General features: G+C 31.8%; 1 protein-coding gene across 1 annotated transcript in view; it reads right to left on the minus strand.

Annotated features, from left to right (window-relative positions):
• Nucleotides 1–262: 262 nt before the first annotated feature.
• LOC114338195 (uncharacterized) overlaps nt 263–23,016 on the minus strand; it is a 200,595-nt gene continuing 177,841 nt past the window's right edge. Inside the window, exons 3-4 of the mRNA XM_050649183.1 lie at nt 17,746–17,872; nt 263–397 (exon numbers count right to left, since the gene is read on the minus strand). Coding sequence (XP_050505140.1) covers nt 282–397; nt 17,746–17,872 — 243 coding nt within the window. The 3' untranslated portion in view covers nt 263–281. The remainder of the gene's footprint in view (nt 398–17,745; nt 17,873–23,016) is intronic.

The following is a 23,016-nucleotide window of genomic DNA, read 5'->3' on the forward strand; positions in this document are numbered from 1 at the left end:
TCGCACATACGGGCTCTAGTTTCATAAGGAACATTGTGAAGTGATTTTTAAACTTTTATCGCTCATTTATAACACAAAGATATGTTTTAACATTTGGTAGAGGATTTATTTTCTCTGTGTCGATGACAAATGGAAGGTATTTGGTTGGTACTTACGCTAAAAAGAGGGAACCGGGGAAGGGAAGAAAGAGACAGAGCGGGCGTGTGGGTTGTGTGATGAAGGTTAAAGGATTGTTCAGAAATGAGGGTTGACAAATGATAGAGTCGTATTTACAAGAGGTTTCATCTGACTTGCTTCATTACTATAACGAAGAGGCTATATACAATCGTGCCTTGAATCGAGAGAGACAGAGAGGCTGTGTTCTTGTTGCCGTGTTGCATTGCTGCCGGGTGTTCGCCTGAAAAACAAATAATGATGTTAAAATTGAAACAATACAGAAAATATATATATTATAATCCAGTCAACGTAGAAAAAACCTGAAAAATGTGTTACACAGAAATACAGAGAGAGTCTGTAATTTGGAATAAATTCAATATCTCAAATACTAATTGTTTTTTTGAAAAATGCTCAGACCCGTCGATTAGTATTTCAAATTGTCCTTTTTGACATACAATAATAATGTATACAGGGTGTCCCAATTTAGAGGTATGACGTCATCGTTGATTTTCTTAAATGGCAACACTGTCATTTTGATAGATATTTTTATAGGATGTGTAAAGTTATACACAACTACAAAATATCAAATTTTTATTCTCTACCATTTATAAGATAATAAAAAATAAAAAGTTATATCTGTAATTTGGAATAAATTCAATAATTATAATACTAGTGGTTTTTTTGAAAAATGCTCAGACCCGTCAATTAGTATTTCAAATTGTCATTTTGACATGCAATAATACTATATACAGGGTGTCCCAATTTAGAGATATGACGTCATCGTTGATTTTCTTAAATGGCAACACTCTCATTTTGACAGCTATTTTGATAGGGTGTGTAAAGTTATACGCAACTGCAAAATTTCAAATTTTTATTCCCTACCATTTACAAGATAATAAAAAATAACAAAGTTATGAAAAACAAGTAATCAACTAATAATTAAATTTAATTATTTGAAATAAGCAAATGCTCATAACGTTGCCCATCGACAATTTGACAATAATTGAGGGCCACATTATGACTATTTGCTTAATTGAAATAATTAAATTCAATTGTTATTTGAGTACTTGTTTTTCATAACTTGGTTATTTTTTATTATCTTGTAAATGGTAGGGATTAAAAATTTGAAATTTTGCAGTTGTGTATTACTTTATACACCCTAACAAAATAGCTATCAAAATGACAGTGTTGCTATTTAAGAAAATCAACGATGACGTCATATCTCTAAATTGGGGCACCCTGTATACATTATTATTGTATGTCAAAAATGACAATTTGAAATACTAATGGATGGGTCTGAGCATTTTTCAAAAAAACAATTAGTATTTTAATTATTGAATTTATTCCAAATTACAGACATAACTTTGTTATTTTCTATTATCTTTTAAATGGTAGAGAATAAAAATTTGATATTTTGCAGTTGTGTATAACTTTACACACCCTATCAAAATAGCTATCAAAATGACAGTGTTGCCATTTAAGAAAATCAACGATGACGTCATATCTCTAAATAGGGACACCCTGTATACATTATTATTGTATGTCAAAAAGGACAATTTGAAATACTAATCGACGTGTCTGAGCATTTTTCAAAAAAACAATTAGTACTTGAGATATTGAATTTATTCCAAATTACAGACTCTCTCTGTATACAGGTTTTAAAGTGTACCTATATGAGGGGTAGCTGATGAAAAATCCGTAAAGAAGTAGGTACAGCTGATTTTGTCTTGATTTTTTTAAACAAGCTTAAAAAGTAAAAAAAGCAAGTTTTGCATGTAAAACATTTCTTATAAATTATTATATTATATTATAGTGATATTTACTATTTCGACAGCGTTACCTCACGAAATGTCTAAAAAAAATCTGTTCAAAATTTCAGGTAGATCGGTCAAGCAGTTTTGAGAAAAGGGCGTTTAAAGTTTTGACAACTTTTATTTTAAATTTCCTTTTTGTCTGTCAAATCGTAAAGTGATGCACATCGGACTATGTTTTTGAATCGCGGAGTAATTTACAAAAGAGAAGGGGAACAGCTGTTTAACGTTTCTCACTACACTCAAGCGCGTTGGTGTGTAGCTGCTGCAAAACGAGTTGAAGGTAGGGATATTCAACATGCTGTATATCCGGTAATTTGGATCCGATCAATCTGAAATTTTCTGAGGATATTCGTAAGTTATGCACTTTCGTTTAACCCGTTGAGCACCAGTGGGTTCGCTATCGGTCCTCTATGCCCTATGCCGCATTTTTACTAATTTCAATATTCCATAAAATATTATTAGTTATTTATTATTTGTTTAGTTGTTAGTACGAAGTTGAAGTAATAGGTGTAGAATTGTCGGCATTCCGTGTCACACTGCGCCCGATGATGTGAGTAAAATTAGTCCTGAATTTTATTTGGCTTTTTTGTTTTTTATTATTTAATACAAGTGTTTTTTGTGATAATAGGTAGTCTAAGATCTTGAGGTGGTTTTAATAATAGGTCTGGATCCCGCGTATAAAAAAAAGTTGATTAATAGCAAGCTGAAAATTTGTTAATAGCTTAAGGGTGTCTAGTCGGATAAACTTTGATATATGGGAACACTGGAACAGGGGTAGTTTTAATTGTGGAACAGGTTAAAAATTTGGAACGGTCAGACCACCAAAACGGCACATTTATTTTGTCCGACAGAATAGACTTAAACTCTCCGAACAGAGATTAAACTCTCGTGCAAAAATCAGGCTGCTATTTATCACCTGTCATAATTCCTGTCATTTGACATATTACATATTCTACATGTTCCACTCATTAAAACGCCCATTTGGTGATAAATAGCAGTCTGATTTTTGCATGAGAGTTTAACCTCTTTTCGGAGAGTTTAAGTCTGTTCTGTCGGACAAAATAAATGTGTCGTTTACGTGGTCTGACCGTTCCAAATTTTTAACCTGTTCCACAATTAAAACTTCCCCTGTTCCAGTGTTCCCTTATATGAAAGTTTGTCCGAATAGACACCCTTAAGCTATTAACAAATTTTCAGCTTGCTATTAATCAACTTTTTTTTCATACGCGGGATCCAGACCTATAAAGAATTAATTATAAAAAATTGTTGTATTAGTTTATTATTATACAGGGTATCCCCGAAAATAGTGCGTTCCTTAAAGGTATAGGTAGAAGGCACAATGTAGAGCAAAAAATCTTATAACATTTTTTTTCTAAATTGAACCGTTTGGCTAAAAAACGAAAATACATTTTGATATGCAAATTGAAATCTGGCAACAACGTCCAATACAAAAATCTTAGATAGTCACAAAAATAGTAGGTTTGTGGGTCAGTTGTATTTGGTAGGTAAAATAATATAAATATCAACCAAACCCATATCAATTTCTGCAGGAGTCTAATGTTTACATTTTTTTTCTCCTGTCCGTGGTCGTCCCCTCACATCAAACAAACCAAGAATTTGGTTTGTTTGATGTTATTGACATTATATTCGGCATAATTGGTTAGTTTCTGTACCGATAGAATGGGTATTTCTTATTTCTTAACAAGAAAGTATTTTGGGTTAAACAAGTATTATATCCCTTACTTTGTAAAGGATACAAAAAGGGTATAGGGTGCAATATTTTATTAATTACACAGAACACTAAATGGTCTATAAATTTGTTGTAAAATATTTTGCTGGTACTTCTTAAAGTGCCTTTGCAAACAAGACGTGAAATGTGGTTTCTTCACGACGGAGCCCCGGCACATTTTACCAGAGCTGTGAAAAATCTTCTGGATACCACTTATAGGTACTCATCGTTGAATTGGTAGAAATGGACTCATTCTGTGGCCACCACGAAGTCGCGAATTCAATGTACTAGATTTTTATTTTTGGGGACATCTTAAATCGTTAGTGACTGACATGAAATCCAAATAGAAGCTGAATTACATGAACACATTTTTGATGCTGCAGAAACTATCCGACATAATTTAGTTAACTATGGTATAAGAGTTTTCGAGAAATCATTTTAAGACGGCTGATTCTTTCATATATTGTTCCCTATGCTTCCTCGAACACCGGCCATCTGTAAACACAAAATCAGGGTGATTGATTAGTGTGAAAAAGCTTATAGTCCAGGGCGCATCTGTTTTGAGATGGACGTTGAGAGGTGACTCAAATTTTTTTGCAGAAATTGCTTGAAAATAAATCAAATAATAATATTTGAGTTATCCTCCCTCTCAAAAAGGTCCGGAACATTGTCTAAATAATCAAAATGTCAATAATTGAAGGAAAAATTCGATTTTTTTCTTCGTTTTTTGATTATAACTTTAAAGTGTTCATTTTCGAGAAAAGTTGTACTAACATAAAAGTTGCGTAATTAAATTTCCTATCATATAGAATTGGCTAAAAATTTAAAAAATAGTCACCCTAGTTGCAGAATAGCAATAATTGCGAAAACACCATACAAAAACAAGTATTCGCATTTTACGTTTTTCAACCATTTATGCTACACTTAGGACCTTCATATTTCACCCAGAAAAACTTTATGATACAGTAAAACAATACTGTAAATTTCTTTAAGATCGGTTTAACATATTTTGCAAAATAAATTTTGCAATCCAGCTTTCGCAAAAAAAATTTTTTCAAAATGTTACAGGACTGAAAATAAAGCAGATAGCAAGTTGGTTTATTTGCTTATAGAAGTTTACTGTACCTTTCATTTGCAATTTTCATAATTAAAATCGATTAATTACCACAGCGTCAGGAATTTTTTTAAATAAACATTAATTTTTGGTGCTACGCGAAGGACAGCGGTGTTCGATTCACACAAGTTGATTTCCACCAAAATTTCTTCCAATCTTTATCTAATATACATGTATTATTTTTTTACTCTATATTTTGTTGTATTTTAATATTTTAATTCCACAAAAATCTAACTAATTTGATTATTGCTTGTGAAATATTGTTTAAACAATTGCATATTTTTAAAATAATAAACTTTTATTTTTTAAGTTAAAATATATGAACAAAGAAAGTTTTTGCTAATAAAAGTGTTATTTCAAAGGATAGAGTAGGTGTTTTTATTTTGCAATAAACAAATTTATTTATTTATATCGAAATGTAATAAAAATTAAAATGTATCAATCATTATCAAAGGTCATTGGAATGCCCAATCAGAGCAACCTATCCGCTGTCCTGCGCGTAGCACCAATAATTAATGTTTATTTAAAAAAATTCCTGACGCCGTGGTGTTAATCGATTTTAATTTTTTAAAATTGCAAATGAAAGGTACAGTACACTTCTATATGCAAAAAAATTCAACTTGCTATCTGCTTTATTTTCGGTCCTGTAACATTTTGAAAAAATGAATTTTTTTTACGAAAGCCGGATTGCAAAATTTATTTTGCAAAATCTATTGAACTGATCTTAATGAAATTTACAGTACTGTTTTAATGTATCATAAAGTTTTTCTGGGTGAAATATGAAGGTCCTAAGTGTAGCATAAATGGTTGAAAAACGTAAAATGCGAATACTTGTTTTGTATGGTTTTTTCGCAATTATTGCTATTTTGCAACTAGGGTGACTATTTTTTTGAATTTTTAACCAATTCTATATTGTAGGAAATTTAATTACGCAACTTTTATGTTAGTACAACTTTTCTCGGAAATGAATACTTTTAAAGTTATAATCAAAAAACGAAGAAAAAAATCGAATTTTTCCTTCAATTTTTGACATTTTGATTATTTAAACAATGTTCCGGACCTTTTTGAGAGGGAGGATAACTCAAATATTATTATTTGATTTATTATCAAGCAATTTCTGCAAAAAAATTTGAGTCACCTCTCAACGTCCAAATGTACTAATATTTTTACAGATGAGCCCTGGTCTATTAGTAGATCCGGTTTAGTAATAGGTAGCAATAAAAGTTAATAACAAAAATTAGAATGTTACAGGGTGTTCGATAACATAGTGGCAGACCAAACTTTTGTTTTTTTTTTAAATGGAACACCCCATATTTTATTTTATATTCGAAATCTTCTTAACTTCCCCATCACAAAAATATAAAGGTTTGTTATATTATACAGGGTATTTACAAAGTTATAACCAACGTATTATGAAAATCGTAATAAGTTCAGCTCCCTGTATAAATAAAAATAAGCACAACAGTAATGGTTTATTGGTGCCATATTTCTTTGTTGATTGTCAAAATTTAAAAAAATGGTTGATATTGCCAATTTTCTTTATATCCAATACAGGGTGAGTCAAAACGCAAGTACGTTATTTTCACAGTAATTTTAAATAGAACACCCTAATTAATAACTTGCTCAGAAAATTGAAAATATCTCGAAAACTGACAAGTTTAGGCATAGGGAATATTATACAAAAATTAAAGTACGGTAATGATACTTTTCGATAGTAATATAAAATACACGGTGTTCCTTTTAAAATTTCTGAGAAAAGAATGTACTTGCGTTTTGACTCACCCTGTATTCGATATAAGGAAAATTAGCAATATCAACAATTCTTAAAAATTTTCACAATCATCAAAAAAATATAGCACCAATAAACCATCGCTGTTGTGCTTTTTTTATTTGTACAAGGAGCTGAACTTGTTACGATTTTCATAAAAAATTGGTTATACCTTTGTAAAAGCCCTGTATAACATAACAAACCTTTATATTTTTGTGTTCCGTTTAAAAAAACATAAGTTTGGTCTGCCACTATGTTATCGAACACCCTGTAACAATCTAACTAATTTCGTAATGTGAAGCTGACAGTTGGCCACAATTTTTATTATTAACTTTTATTGCTATCTATTACTATAGCGGATCTACTGAGCTTTATCACACTCATCAATCACCCTGTATATTGAATTTAAATTATTTTAGCACGAAACATTTTTTTGTCATTACTTTTTAAACCACAGAAATGTCTGGCAATTACAGTTCATATTTCTAATAATGGTTAAAAAGTAATGACAAAAAAATTTTTCGTCTTACAATAATTTTAAGTTCGATATGTTTACCTGTAGAAGTGTGCTGCGCAGTAATGAACGCAACCTGTATCAGTAGCCAGATGGCCGGTACGGTGTTCGAGGAAGCATAGGGAACAATATGTGAAAGAATCGGCCGTCTTAAAATGATTTTTTTCCGACATTGCTAGCTCTTGGTCCACTATGGCATTACTAACAACTGGATTCGTCATATCGATGCATATGTTCGCGCAGGTGGAGCTCGCTTTGAACATTTATTATAAAAATGATTGTCAATTAAGTACAAACATCTAATTTAATTTTTAGATCACAAGTAAACAAATTACTCATAGTCCGAGAATAATGTAAAAAACTAAATTAGAATTATTAAACTTTGTCTGCTGTATTTAATTTCCACTGTAAACTATGTAATTCAGTTAAAACCCCTTGTATTCAACACCTCTAAAGTTTAATAAATACATAATACTAGTTTAGTAAAAAGATAAAGCGTTTCTTATTGTAGATAATTAACATTTTATCAATTCGTTTAAAATTATTCCACATTTCAATAGATTTCAGAAAAACGTTAGGTACAAATACTTTTTCCTAATAGGTGCATTTACCTTTTAGTAATTAAGTAAACCATAGTTACTTAAGTAAAAGTTATAATTTATGAAAAATTTCGGCCCTTAATTATAAATCCTTAATTAATTCAGATAATAGCAAAAATGCCACATTATTAACGCAAAAAATAACTATTTTGCAGATAGGTAACTACCGATGTCAACAACCCCAACATTCTCACCTCAAATAGTAAATAAACAAGGGTTTATTTACTAATTTATAAATCCATTAGGTTAAAATTTCACAGTCAGAAATAAGTTCTTCTACACTTTGCCAGGTCATTTAAACTGATGAAAATTAAAATTCACTTATATGGAGAACAATTTATTTATTTTTTTGGAAAGGGTTAACTTTAGAAAAAAATGTTATAGGACTTTTTTGTTCCAGATTGTGTATTATATTCATACCTTAAAGGAACACACTATTTTCGGGGACACCCTGTATACTACCATTTGTTCATTTGAGGGATAAAAATTCAAAAAAATATTTAACGCCCACAGAGATCACAAAGTTGGCTGAAAATTTGTCAGGTATCGAGTATATAGTTAACTTTAGTGAAGAAAAAGAACGTAAGATTAAAAAAAATAATATACAAGACTACAACAGCGACCCAGAGAACAATCATGATTCTGATTATTGACTTTACATTGACAAAGATGACAAAAATATTTGGAAGAATACTCCAGCAATATCAGGTAAATTAAAGCAAAAAATATAATAAAAGTTCTTTCTGGATACAAAGGATCAGCAAAAAATATTTTGAATAAATTCAAAATAGTAGAAAGATTTATTATGTAGAATGTTATTTTATTTTTGTACTTTTTAGGCTTGTTTTTTGCTCTTGTGATTTTTAAATGCGAACCCGGCCGAGGGTTAGAATAGAAATAAAACAATAAAAAAATTTAAACTCCCGCCCTCCAAACTTAAATGCAGTTTGTGTAATAAATGGTGTCTTATTGTGTGCGGTTTCAACTGCAAAGTAGAAATTATATATTTGTGCATTTTGTAAATAGACATAGACATGTTTTATTACTTTTTCTGTACAAACGAACTATAGGGGCTATTTTACCTAATGGACGAGGTCATCTTACCCTAACCATGGTGTAAAACGGTTCCTTTAGAACTTGTCAAAAATAATTTTATTTTTCTTTTAAATGTACTTTTCAACTGCATTCAACTTAGATTTTTTGTCCTGCTGTAAAACAGAAGCTTTGGTAATATCGAAAACTCAAGAAAATATAAATGCAAAGCTATATAATGAGACCATTGCACAAGTAGAGGACTTTAAGTATCTAGGATCAACAATGAAAGGACAAGGAAATATAGAACCACATATAAACAGAAGGCTTATGAGTGCAACAAAATTATACTGTACATTAAATAAGTGGATTGTGAACGACAACATCCGTAGCAAAATTCAAGTATGCGATATACTATATTTTCGAGCGGTAACCGGGGTGACCAGACGTGATCGTATAAGAAACGAAGTAATACGTGAAAGATGCGGTATCGGAATGACTTTAGACAGGCTTGAAACGAAATAGTTATCGAGGTTCGGACATATGGCAAGAATGAGTAAAGGTAGAATGGTAATTAGGGTATGGAAAGCTGCGTCCGACAGCAAACGACGAAGGGGCAAGCCAGCAAGAACACGAAACCCGGATATTGGAAAGGCTTGCGTAAAAAGAAATATTGGGTGGTGAGACCCGAAACAGGTCGATATTTATTTTTAAGTTATGATATTGTGGCATATATGGTATACTCGTGACGTCATCCATCTGGACGTGATGACGTAATCGATGATTTTGTTAAATGAGAATAAGGGTCGTGTTCTAGCTCATTTGAAAGTTTCTTCAATTCTCTATTCAGTAATATAAACATGTACATAATTATTTATGTAGGGTGTCCAAAAATTTTTTATTTAATTAAATTATTTGACAAAAAAAGAAGAATGTATGTAATTCATTTAATTTAAAATACATTTTACTGCTTTCAAAAATCAGAAAACAAAGTTTATTTCACAAATAAACATTGCTTTTCGCTTAAATTAAATGTTGAAACTTCCAAGAGGCAGGGGGCTGGCGGGAGCTGGTTTGAACATTGAATTTAATCGACAAGCAATGTTTATTTGGACGATATTTTGCAATAATCAATCAACCAATAAAATTACATTTTGAGAAAATTGCAAATGAACGTTTTGGTTACATTACAATCGATTACACTTTTTTAAAACAATATATCCTGTATGTATTTGATAGTATTGATGTAAAATATGTTTCCCCATGGTTCTAAATAAAAAAACTATTTAAATTTGCCGTTTATTTCACAAAATATAAAAAATTAGAAATCACAAAATATTATATGGCACATTAAAATTTGCAACAACAGATCAAGGCACTTAACACATTCTTGCTTATTAACAAAACTAAGGAACTTTGCACATTGGGCATGTGTCATGGAACTTAATATATTATTGCAAATAGTCACAATATAGTTTTACCGAAAAAAGAACAGTTTATGTTACTGAAATCTCGAAGTCTTTTACAATAAAATTAATATATTACGATCACGTTTGCGATTTTAGTTAGGTAAGCACAGTATTCGCTATTATTAATAGAATAATACACATCATCAATTAATATTTGTAAGGCATTTTAGGAACTTTAGGAATGTTTTAGAAATTTTAAGAAGTTAATTTTCTTAAAATACTAAGTTAAAGTCTGCATTTTTAAATCTATAGGTGTAATAAGTATTCACTGTTCTTCCAGTTCAAAATCAATATTTTCACCGAATCCTTCTGCATCGTCAATAAAATCTCTTGATTCGGTATTCTTCAAAAAATTATAAAACGGCTTTGAGTCGGATGGAATCAACTTCATCATTTCCTTTAAGTCTTTGACCTTTGCTAGAGATAATTCTTTTCCATTAGGCCAAAGAAGGGGCAACTCGGTATCAAAATCCGGTTTTACTTTTCTACCCTTCACCCTTTTTGTAATATCAACGATTTGTGGTTCTTCGTAAAATTTAGTCTTCATAGTTAGTTCTGTAGGTTTTTCTTTTTGTAATGTTATTGCGAATGTGTTTAGCCAAGATACTTTTAATTTGTTGATGTCAGATTTGCGGTTTGTTATTTGATTTATAATATTTTCTATCGATAAAAAGTCTTTTGTCTCAAGTCTGGTAACAATAAATTTATTTTTGCGTCGGCAATTTTTCATTACATTCATATAATCAAGGTCTGTATAAAGTCTGTTATGTGTCTTTAACGCACATTCTACGTCACCAAATTCAGAATCGTTCGGGAGATAAGTATGCCCAGGCTGAAGAAACTTTAGTGTTATTTTGACAAGACGAGGATGCGTCTGAAGAATATGCTGTAACATAAGTGTCATCTTAATGCTCCTATTTTGACCACCACACGAGTCCGACCAAAGAATCAAGTGAGTAGCTGTTGGTTTTAAATGATCTGCAATGAATTTTTTAAGACATGAGCCCACTTCTTGAGTACCGCGTCCACCTTCATGTTCCAGCCATACAAAAAAATATCCTTTTCCCGTGCTTCCTGAGTGTATGCCAAGATTGTACAAATTTAACTGACGCTTGTAATAAATTATGTTTGTGGGCAGTTCTGGAAGATTATGAGTTTTTTCTAAATCAAAAGTAAGTGTTTCTAGTGTAGCATCATCTTTAGATAGGCTTACCATAATTACGAAGAGCCAAACCGGGACGCAGAAGATGAAGAGGCTCATTTTCGTTTTGCTTTTCGTTTAGTTTGTGTAAAAAATGTGAATATATTTTTTATGAGAAAAAGAGATAAAGTACAATACAAACAACACTAAAAACTTGCCCAGTTATATTATTTATTTTTATAAAATTCTATTTGTCATAAAATTCAATACATGACATATGTTCAAGTTGAGTTTGCACGTAAACAAGGCATCTCCCGATCGTCAGACCACATTTTTTTTCATCCGTGAAAAAATTCTCTCCAGTGGCGCTGAAGTACCCGGTAGACACATAGCAAACTCCACAATTTTTTTTAATTTAGCACCTCAATACGCTACTTGTGAAAATGGGTGAATAGCTGGACCCATTTCTCGGAATAACTAGTTTCATTAGAATTTTGGAAGAAGCCTTTTACCACAGTATAAAGAGGGGCAGTAGAACCACTCTCCGAAAAATACTCTGTAGTCGCGCATGGCGACCGCGCAATGTTCTTAGTCGCTTTTGCCCCACTCTCGCATTGCTAGTCGCATAGAAACGTACGGGTTTTAACAGGGAAAACCCGCATCCACCACTGGTGAATTATCAAGTGCGTACTGCCGGTATTACTTCTTGAGATCAAAGTGCCGACAGAGAAGTGGTTTTACTGTCATTTTTTATACTGTGCCTTTTACCATTAACACCTCATCAAATAACTCATCAATCTTTATTTGGGTTTTCGATTGAGGTTTTTGCATTTTATTTATATTTTTTGCTGCTTTTTCGATGTCACTCCAGTTAAGCTCATTTTTCAAGCAGAACTACTCAAAATCTTCGGCTCCGCCGAAGATCTTTTCCCACAATTCTAAATAAGAAATGCAGCGCTCATAGAAAGCGTGAACGTCACTAATGAAGTTTTCGACATTTATCAACATTTATCGACATTTCAACATTATCATTCAATTTATTTAAGAGTTGTTTAGCTGCTTGTGGAAGAAATTTGTTTTTCATCCTGTTTTGAAGATTGTTTTTTAACTTTTGTGAACTCCATACCTACATCTGTCACAGTTGAGTTAGTCTTTTCCATAGACTAAACGGTTTTGTTGAATACATTTAACTGTCCGAGCACAAACCAAAAGTAAAGTGCTCCCAGTTCTGTTGTGAAGAAATTTAGCAATGCGAGAGGGTAGTTTACTTGAGCAAGAAAATAAGATTTCAAGCATTAGTGTAGCGGCAGTATCCTTTCCACAGCTGGTAATAAAGACAGCAATCTTGTATTTCCATGTTTCACTAATTTTTTGAACTCGATGACAGCTGTCTCACAAAACTCTTTTAAGTTTGTAACGCGTACTATACGGTATATATACTAAAATATTTGTATATTTTTACAATGATTGCTTGTATTTCGACAGGAAGACCATTAACTGCATGTTGAATTATTTTGTGAACGATGTGTGCGCTGGAAGAAATGCCTTTTATGGTAACGCCGATAACTTCCTTGAACCTGGAATAGACGTTGTTGGTGTCTCGCCAGTTTTCCCTCCGAAATTCGTATTACAGTTATCACCACAGAAAGCTGCCATCTTGTTTTCTATTTAGTGTTTTTTTATTATCAACATTATGTGATTTGCCAAGATTTCAGACGTTTCTCCGGCGACAAATTAAAAATCGAGTAACTTGACAGACAGATATTCTGTCTCAGGTACCAAGTACCTAACAACTTTTGGTGCCTGTAAATTGAACATCATGTATGTTTGATGTATCTGTTGAAATGCCCGAAAATTTGCATTCTTTTAGCTCGTTGTGTAGTTCATCTCTTGCCATCGGTGCAAGGTGCAATCACTCCCGTGATGATCGCTTAGCACTTGGTGCGTGTAGACCCCAATTTGGGCTCAAACAGCTTCGATATTTATTTTGAGGAGCAATCAGATGTTTTAAATTTATGTATTATTGTGGATTGCTATATGGAATGCAAAAGTAGCTTCTTTAGCAGCAATGGAAAGTTCATTTTCTACGGGTTCAGCATTTTTGAAAAACGATGTTATGGTAGATGAGCTTGCAATGGTACTTGCGCTGGACTTGTGTTTTGAGCACTTTGGACGATCCTTGATCAATGGCTTGGGTGTCGGTGTTGTTCAAGTTTGACCGGGACACTAATGCAAACCGGCCGGGACAGGGATCTCAAACCGGGACCGTCCCGGTCAAACCGGGACGTATGGTAAGCCTATCTTTAGACAACTGCAAATCGATTTTCATTTGGTCGCGTAGTCCGTAAGCATGTTGCAAGTGATTTTTGTGGTCATTTTCAATTTCCGTAAGTACGTTTCCACTTGCACTTGCAACCTTTGCCTTGTAGGAATCACAGAGAACACATGTATCTTTGTGCGGTTTTTTGAATTTTAAATTAAAATCTTCCATAAAACATTTCCTAAAACGGGACATACTTACGCCATCTGGGTGTTTTGCTTTATATAAGTTGTAAACAGTTTGTAGATTTAAGTGTGATGCTAAAAAATTTGCGGTGGTATCATTTCGGCAGTAGTGAGATCTATACCTCGGGAATTTATCTATAAATTCTTTCATTTCTCTTTTTTTCTCTTGAGATATTTTATTTTTGCCTGCCGTTTTTTGCCCTCTTTTATCTTTTAAGGACAATTGTTCCCTTTTTTTCTTTAGTGCTGAATCAACTCTAGCTTGGCTTATTTGAAATGTATTCAAAAATGTTTTCTTGCATATACTGACATCGCATAAATTATATATCCTGGTTGATGTTCGCTTTGAAGTAACAGAAGTGCTTCGTTTCTTGGAAATCTCCTTTACACAGCCTTGCAATAAAGCACATCTTGCTTCGTAACACCCAGAAGACCAAAACTTATCGAATTCAGCACGTCTTTTTTCTACTGATAACTTTTCAGTGCATTTTCTGGGACAGGCACAGTTAAATAAGGAACCAGAAAATACTCTGGCTGCTACATTTTTTCCGCTTTCATTCACATAGTTTTTATTAGTATTTACTCTTTTCTTTTTTATTTCTCTGCTCTGATCTACAACTTTTCTCTTTCTTCCGCGTTTTGGTCTTTTAATGGTATTCATGTCATTTTCTACATCTACCGCTATACAATCTGGGTCTGCAATGGTGGATTGTGCCAGTGTTTCATTGGCTTCCGAAATAGTAGATGGCATATGATCGTCCACAGATTCTTTCGTACCAATCACAACATTAATTTGTATTTTTTCTTCCGAAGAACTAGTTGGCATGGTAACTTCCATCGATTCTACTGTATCTGTTGGGAAATGTTCAGTTGTTTCAACAACAATTATTTCTTCTGTTTCCCCCAAAGATATGTTTGAAAATATATGACTGCATCGTGATTCATTGAATTGTATGGAACAATCAGAAATATCAATTTCTTCAACATTTTGAATATCATTTAAATTGACAGTAATTGGTTCATGAGGAAAACATTCTAGTATTATATCTTGATTTTGTAGATTTTCTAACTGTAACTCTTTATCTGTAACACTTTCATCGTCATTAAAACAGTTTTCTAAAATTTTCTGGGTTCTTGTCTTATTCATCCTGAAAAAAAAAATTTTTATAAATAAATATACAAAGCAGCCAATGTTATAGGCACTTTTACATTACATAAAGGTAAGTCACAATTCTTTTCTTTTTATCTTTTTTTGGTTACTTAAGTTTAATGTTACCTATATTTTAATTTAAGTTTTTTTTTGTAATAGTATTACGCTACGACCCGTTTCTTACTCCTACTGCTGGGAAGGGTGTCTCATTGGATGGGGAGAGAGCTTAAGGCCATGATCAACCAAGGACGCTTAATCCGGATTAGCAGATTTAGTCGACTACTAAACCCAAAGATTTAGGTAGTAGTCTAGATTAATAAATTGTACTATGAAAGTTCAAAAATAATAATAATATGTAATCCGAATTTTATTTTAGCTATTTGTTTACACGATTGATACGGTAACATATAGTTAATAAGGTCATAACAGTTAAGAAGATACCTAGCTGAAAATAATAATCCATCCTACTATTTTGCAGTAATGATTTAAGTAACTTGACACTAATACGGATCTTTTGTTTGTTCAGACTTCTTGAGTTTATTCATTTTGCAATAATATATTAAGGTACTTAATATTAGACCAAATTAAATACTATTACTGATCGTTTATTTTGCAATAATGTTTCAAGCATAAAAAACTTACAAAATAATGGAATTGGCGACACAATTGAACGTATATTTTGTTGATTAAATATATTTTAACCATCGAATTAACTTGCACATTAGTAATACCTTCAAACAACTGAAATATTTTTAATTTTCTCAAAAATTTTGTCGCAAATCCTAACCTCAAAAAATGTTACATGAAATTATTATAAAAATCAATGCTTACCTTACAGTTAACTGAGAAAAACGATGTCTAACCAATCCAGGTATACCAATATTCATATACAGTTGTATTTCTATTCCTCAATGCTTAAAATACAATAAAATCACATCACACAAATAAACTTGTTGATCTCGTAACGCAAAATGAAAGAGGCTTGTTTCATTTTGCAGTAATAGTTCAAATGACTTGACACATTTATGGCTCAAACCTAACTGGCGTACTATGATTCGTTTTCGATTCAAGTGCTTTGAACTTTTACAGCAAAATACTGTATACCAGAAATGACTTACACTATACTTTCAAACTGTTTTTTTTTCTAAGTAAAATACGTCAAATACAATTAAACTGTTGTTGAAAAATATAGAATGAGACTTAAAAACAATATAAATAAAAATCTTAAATTTTGGTATTTTGTTAGTTGATTGATTATTGCAGATTGCCGTCCATTTGTGAAATAAACAATTTTTAGTTTTCGGGTAACAGTAAAATGTATTTTGAATTAAATAAATTACATACATTCTTCTTTTTTTTCAAATAATTTAATTAAAAATTTTTTTTGGACACCCTGTATAAATACTTATGTAAATGTTTATACTACTGAATAGAGAATTGAAGAACGTTTCAAATGAGCTAGCACACGACCCCTATTCTCATTTAAACAATCATCGATTACGTCATCACACCCAGATGGATGACGTCACTAGTATACCATATATGCCACAACATCATAACTTTAAAATAAAAATCGACCTGTTTCGGGATTTTTCCTTAAAGTCGCCGGTTTACGAAATAACGAATTTATTCCTTTTATTGGCACCATACTGTATACATGCAGCGCACGGTGGAAAATAGTGTCGCGCACGCTTGATTAGCAATTAAAAAACAAAGGAGTTTTGAATATTGTATTACAAAAAACTCTTCGGGATTTTATCAATCGATGTTTAAATAATATCTACCTTCCTTGGCAACATTCAAATTTTTAGTTTTTCACATAGTTTTTGAGGGTTAAAAATGGCCGATTTCGCAATTTTTTAGTTTTTAATCGGTTATATGTCAAAAACTATCAACTTTAGAGAAAAGTCACTAAAGACTTTTTCTGTTTGGAATGGTCCAAAAAACCTAAAAAAAACTTTGTTCCATGCAAAAATAATAATTTTAGGAAAAAAAAAACAAAAAAAAAACGTTTAAAAAATGTTTGACCCACTTTTGATCCTGGCAACATGCAAATTTGTTAAAAGGGGTCCATTTTGAGTAAGATTTTGCAAAAAATCCGCATCGGAATATTTTTCCTAGCGGATGCGCAGTGGCTTTCTGGACTAAGTCGGAAATTGAAATTTACTAAACGCAACAGCAAGTCACTTTTACTGCCACGTGCTGTTGCGTTTAGTAAATTTCAATTTCCGTCTTATCATCGACTTATTTCGTATGCTTTAAATGATGACGCACTTGTAAAGATTCGTGGACTAAACTGTAAGTAAGTATGTTCTGCTGTAGGTATCCCTCTTATTGATTGATTAAAAAATGTAACGGGGACCATTTTGTCCCACTCTCCCCGACTAAAATAAGATTTAATTTTAAAATTATTAAAAGCTTATAACAATAAATAAATTACTTATAATTCAAAGGGAAATGAACTCATTGATTACTGGTTTGTAATTGGTAAAGCTTTAAATTTTATGTTTCAGATTGCCTAAATCGTGCCTATCGTGGAAACCTCCAGGACTTTGTGGAATGCTCCCCAGAAGCAATTGAATGGCTATGTAAATTGGACATTAATATTTAGGTTCATTCATTATATTTTAGTGTTTGAATAATATATTATATTTGTGTATTTATCGTACTGTGAAAGTCCATACGCTAAATAAAATTGGTAAAGCTTTTCCATATTATTATAAGGACCTACATAATATAGTAAGCCTAACTTACCGTTAATAACATGCACGTTTACACTAGTTGATCCAGCGATGGTGGGTACACACGAGTAGTTTCCAGAATCCGAAATGTGAGCATTTGAAATATGCAGCTTTGACGAAAGTCCTTCTGACCACTGGTTCTAGAATGAAAACAAACATTTTATTTACAAAATAAGCTAGGAGAAGCATAGGATACAAAATAAGCTAGGAGCAATGTTATATTTTTTAACGTTAACTTTTTATTCACTATTTATTAACTGATGTATAATATTTAAGCACCGTATATTCAGCTAAAATATAATAATCTGTCTACTAATAGGGCATTCCAATATACTGTCAAAATTATATCAATACGGGGGTTGAGCGGCAAACACAAATGTTATTCTGTACGTTCTTAATCTGTTTTAAATCATTTTAGTTACGTGTAATTTTGTTTTATACCAGGATTAATTTAACATTTTCATTGGAAGAATTTATTTAAAAAGATAATATTATATGATTATATAATATTGGAGTTCCTATTTGCGATTTTACGATTTATCCTGCAATAAAAATGGAGTTCCAATTTACGATTATGGTCCACTCCCCCACCCCCAATAACCCAACACCTAGTCACGCGTTCCAAGATTGCGGCTGTAATTTTGGATATTTTTTCGAGATATTTGGCACACGTATTCGTAATATAATAAAGAATGGCGGTACAGAGCCCCATTTGAAAAATATATTAATATGTGGAAATTACTCTGTAATTAAATACAATATTAAAAAAACGAGCTTGTACCGCCATTAAGAAGAACAAAAAAATACACTTTCTTCAAATAAACTTTTTTATCCGATGCCTAGATTTTGTGTCATTTTGGAACTACTAAATTTTTTTATTCCATTAGTAGTACTCAAAACTTTTATGTACGTTCCAATTAAATTATTATTGTAGTACCATTAGTTAAACACAGTGTTTTTAAGACTTTTTTGCCTCTTAGTACTTTTTCGAAAAGTCAGTTTTTATCGAGATATTTCGAATATTTGTCAAATCCACCACATATTTGTATATGGTTATTAAGTACGATTATGGAGACTTGGTAATAATATGAAGATTTATTTATGATTTACATTTTTAGAGATATTTTGAACCATATTAAAAAAGAAGCCACATCTCGATAAAAGGTGCCTTTTTGAAAAAATACAAAGAGGCAAAAAAGTTTTAAAAACACTGTGTTTAAATAATGGTACCCCAGTAATATTTTAGTTGGAACGTACACAAACATTTGGGGGGTTTAAAAGAACAGAACCCCCATAAAATTTGTATGTAAACATATTGAAAAATAAGCCTCAACTCGATAAAAACTGCCTTATCGAAAAAATACTAAGAGGCAAAAAATTTTTAATAATATTGAATTTACCTAATGGTACCACAATAATGATTTAATTGAGACGTCCACAAAAGTTTGGGGGGGGGGGGGGGTTAAGGGAACAAAATCCCCATAAAATTTTTATGGGGTGCACAAATTTCGCTATAATTTTTCTTTAAAATGTTCCTACCATAAGAATGCCACATGTCCATTTTCAATAAAAAATCTCCAATAATTTGCGATATATTCGAAGAAATCGATTTTCATTTTGTAATTTCAAAGGGCTGTAACTTTTTTTATGTGCATATTTTTGTACTAAGGTAAGTTAGGTTCATTCGAACTATTTTTGGTCCCAGAATATGTGATTTAATGTATGACCTGTATTTTTGTTACACCCTGTATAAAGTTCAGTGAATTAAATTTTTAAACTTAATTTCTAACATGGTTTTAAATAATCCGCTATCCGCTTCAGCATCCACAGTCTGGATATATTGACCCATAAATAGCAGTATTTTAAAATATAATCTCATCGATGTCATTCATCACAAAAAAACATTATTCCAGATACGTGCCACAATATTATTACCTACGTCCAATATGAATGTTTGCCAATCTCGCGTGAATCCGTTCGTTGGCCCGGTCTGTACGTGCAGCTTTCGAGAAAAACAGAAAATACCTACAGGTGTGTTTCGCAATACCTACTTTTATACATCTTTCTGAACAAAATTTATAGCTAGATATCGCTAGATAAACACATTTAACACATATTATATTACTAGAGTTTATTGGGTTTAGGTTTATAAGAATGAGGTATGTATTGGACAAACCAGCTGGCTACTCAACTAAAGGATACGTTCTCACAAACATGACACAAAACTCAACAGCCTTAACAAAACATGTAGGTACCGATACAAAAAGAAACATAATTTGATTTTGAGAAAACTAAAATTCTAAAAAGCGAACACAACAGGAAAAAGAGGGAGTTATTACAGTCTATAGAAATAAAAAATAATGCAATAAATGGTAAAAAAATGTCAAAAATTAAACAAAATATAATTTCAATTTATGAACACAATTAAAATTAAAAAAAAAACATCGTATCGTCATCATGTTAGGTAGAGTAGAGAGGAACAAGGCTTGGGAAGAAAGAAGAAATCTTGGCTGAGAAATATCAGAGATTGGACTAACCTCAGTTTTGAACAGATATTTCACGTTGCAAAAGACAGATAAGCGTTTAAAGAAGTGATCGCCAACCTTCATTAAAAGACGGCACAAGAAGAAGAATAATAATTTCAATTTAATTTAAAATAAATAAAAGAATAATTTCAGCACGCCTATGATGTGGAAAAAACATCCCTAGTATGCTATATATGCTAGATATATACGTCTATTGATTTCTGCAGTTATTTATTGTGTTACTTTGTAGTGATGTTGAAAAAGTAACTATTCGTTACAAAGTACTCGTTACTTAAGAATACCGAAAGTAACGATTACTATACAAAGAGGCAAATCGTTACTTTGATTACTCTGATTACTTCGTTACTTCGTACCAATCGTATTAGAGCGAGTACCTATTTGAGTATTGTATCTACAATCGGTTGATATCGGAATCGGACCGGTATTCCACGAGTGTTCAGTATCAGTACAGTTAACTAAAATTTTATCTATGAAGGGCGAAGGCTATGAAGAGTTTTACAGGATTACAGGGCGCTGAGTAGTAGCTGAAACAAAGGGAGGTATATCATTTAACAAGCATGCACCCAGAAACAGATGTCTATTACGATTTGTCGAGGTAGATAATTCACAGAATAAAAATAAAAATGCAACACATTAGATTTTAATAATAAATACACACTATTCTTATCAGGCCTAAAAGAAATAGCTTAGATTGACCGGAAAAAATGTAGAAATGATAATATTTCTAGACTACGATCATCAACTTTAATTTTACTTGTAAGAATGGTATTGTTTTTATTAGACCAGGGCATTTAACACTAAAAACACAGGAATAAATCTATTTTTTAATATAGTAGGTACATAGAGACTTGCAACTTTTTGCATTGTATTTAGGATTAGCATCACGTCTGGAAAAAAGTCTACAATAGAAAAATAGGTGGAAAAGCATTATTACATTTTAAAGTGTATAAAACGCATCGAAAAATGCATAAACATGTCAAAATCAGTATATTAAAGGCCAGATTTTCTTATTTCGACCCTCGAAACTATACATGACGTACCTTAGCAGTAACCCTGGGCGCCAGGTGCTTTGGAGGTTGGTTCTGATTGCGTAAATAGTCGTGTTCAGTGATCCCAAAAACCCCCGAATAACAAAATCTGACCCTTAATATACTGATTTTGACGTGTTTATGTACTTTTGGATGCATTTTATACTGCATTTATGCATTACCACCCATTTTTCTATTGAACACTTTTTTATGTTTCATTATTTCCCTAAAAATCATTTATTTTTTCCTAAGTGCCTTGGTCTATGTGTATTTTATTGGTAGGATCCAAAAATCTAAAATAATATCTACCCGGGTCAAAAAAATTAATGGAATTTATGAAAAAATTTATTTTTAATTATTGATTAGTCTGGACAAAATCATGCGGGCAACACTTGTTTTTAATAATTAATAGATTTCGTATCATTTAATTTCTATCCACTAAATCAGTGGTTCCCAACCTTTTATGTCTGGCGGCCCATCTTCTGATGTTTTTTCATATTCGCGACCCATACCTCACCCATGATCTTCTTCTTAAAGTGCCTATCCGTTCCGGATGTTGGCGATCATCATGGCTATCTTGACTTTGTTTACCGCAGCGAGGAACAGTTCAGTGGTAGTCGTGTTATACAACTTTCGTAAATTTTGAAGCCAGGAAATGCGTCTTCTTCCCGGTTCTCTTTTACCATTTACCTTCCCTTGGATAATTCGTTGGAGAAGGCCGTAACCTTCTTGATTTCTCATTATAGCCCGATCAGAGAACACAACATTTTAAGAAAACCTCCAAAAAAATAAAGGAAGGATGAAAATTTGGGAATAGGTAGTTGAAATTGTCTATTATTATATAAGAAAAAGTTTACAATTCTACATCCCCTCCATTTTACAAAAATTGGGAAATACGGGGTGAAAAAATATACGTTCAAAGTAAGTCCGAAATTGTATAAAATGACTAATTCTAAGTAACTTTTGTTCTATATATTTATTCACTAGTTAATACTTTTCGAGTTATTTGCGAGTGAATATCTTCATTTTTAACAAAAAAAAAACATGTTTTTGGACGGTTTTTCGCAGATAACTCAAAAACTAAGTATTTTAGGGGAAAATATATTCTTAGCAAAAATATAGCTTAAAAAAACTGAAAAAAAATGGTGTACACATGAGGTCTGTAGACCCAGTAGAAGCAGAGTTGTACCTAATGAAAAGTAGGTTCTTCTTCGTCAAATTCCAAATCGAATATTTCAATTTGAAATAACCCAAAAACGGAGCTCTTTTCTGGGAAAATTCTTTACAACTTTTTAAAGTGTTTAAAAAAAGGTTTATTTTTATTTTTTGAAAAAACTTCTAACATTAAAACTAAGTGAGTTACGCTCAAAATATTGCTGGTCTTTTTTATTTTTTGCCAAAAAAATCGCGAAAATCAGCCCCTAATTAGCGTCCCAAATAAATTTAATCGTTACCGCTTCACAAGTTACTGTACTTATGTATTGTTTATATTATCTATAAGTTTCATTGGTTCAAAGTGCTCATTTTTGAAAAAAACTGCGTTTAAAAAAAACATTTTTTTTTAATTTTGAAAAAATGGAATTTTTTATGGAATTAACTTAAAAATTATTAGTAGTACCAAAAATCTCAAAGAGTAATAAAATGTTCGTTTTGCTTTTCTGAATATTTTTCATTTTTTGTTTTCTTGTTAGACAAAAATTGGTTACGGTA

This window comes from Diabrotica virgifera, chromosome 4 (genome assembly GCF_917563875.1).
Source record: "Diabrotica virgifera virgifera chromosome 4, PGI_DIABVI_V3a".
Classification (NCBI taxonomy): Eukaryota; Metazoa; Arthropoda; class Insecta; order Coleoptera; family Chrysomelidae; genus Diabrotica; species Diabrotica virgifera.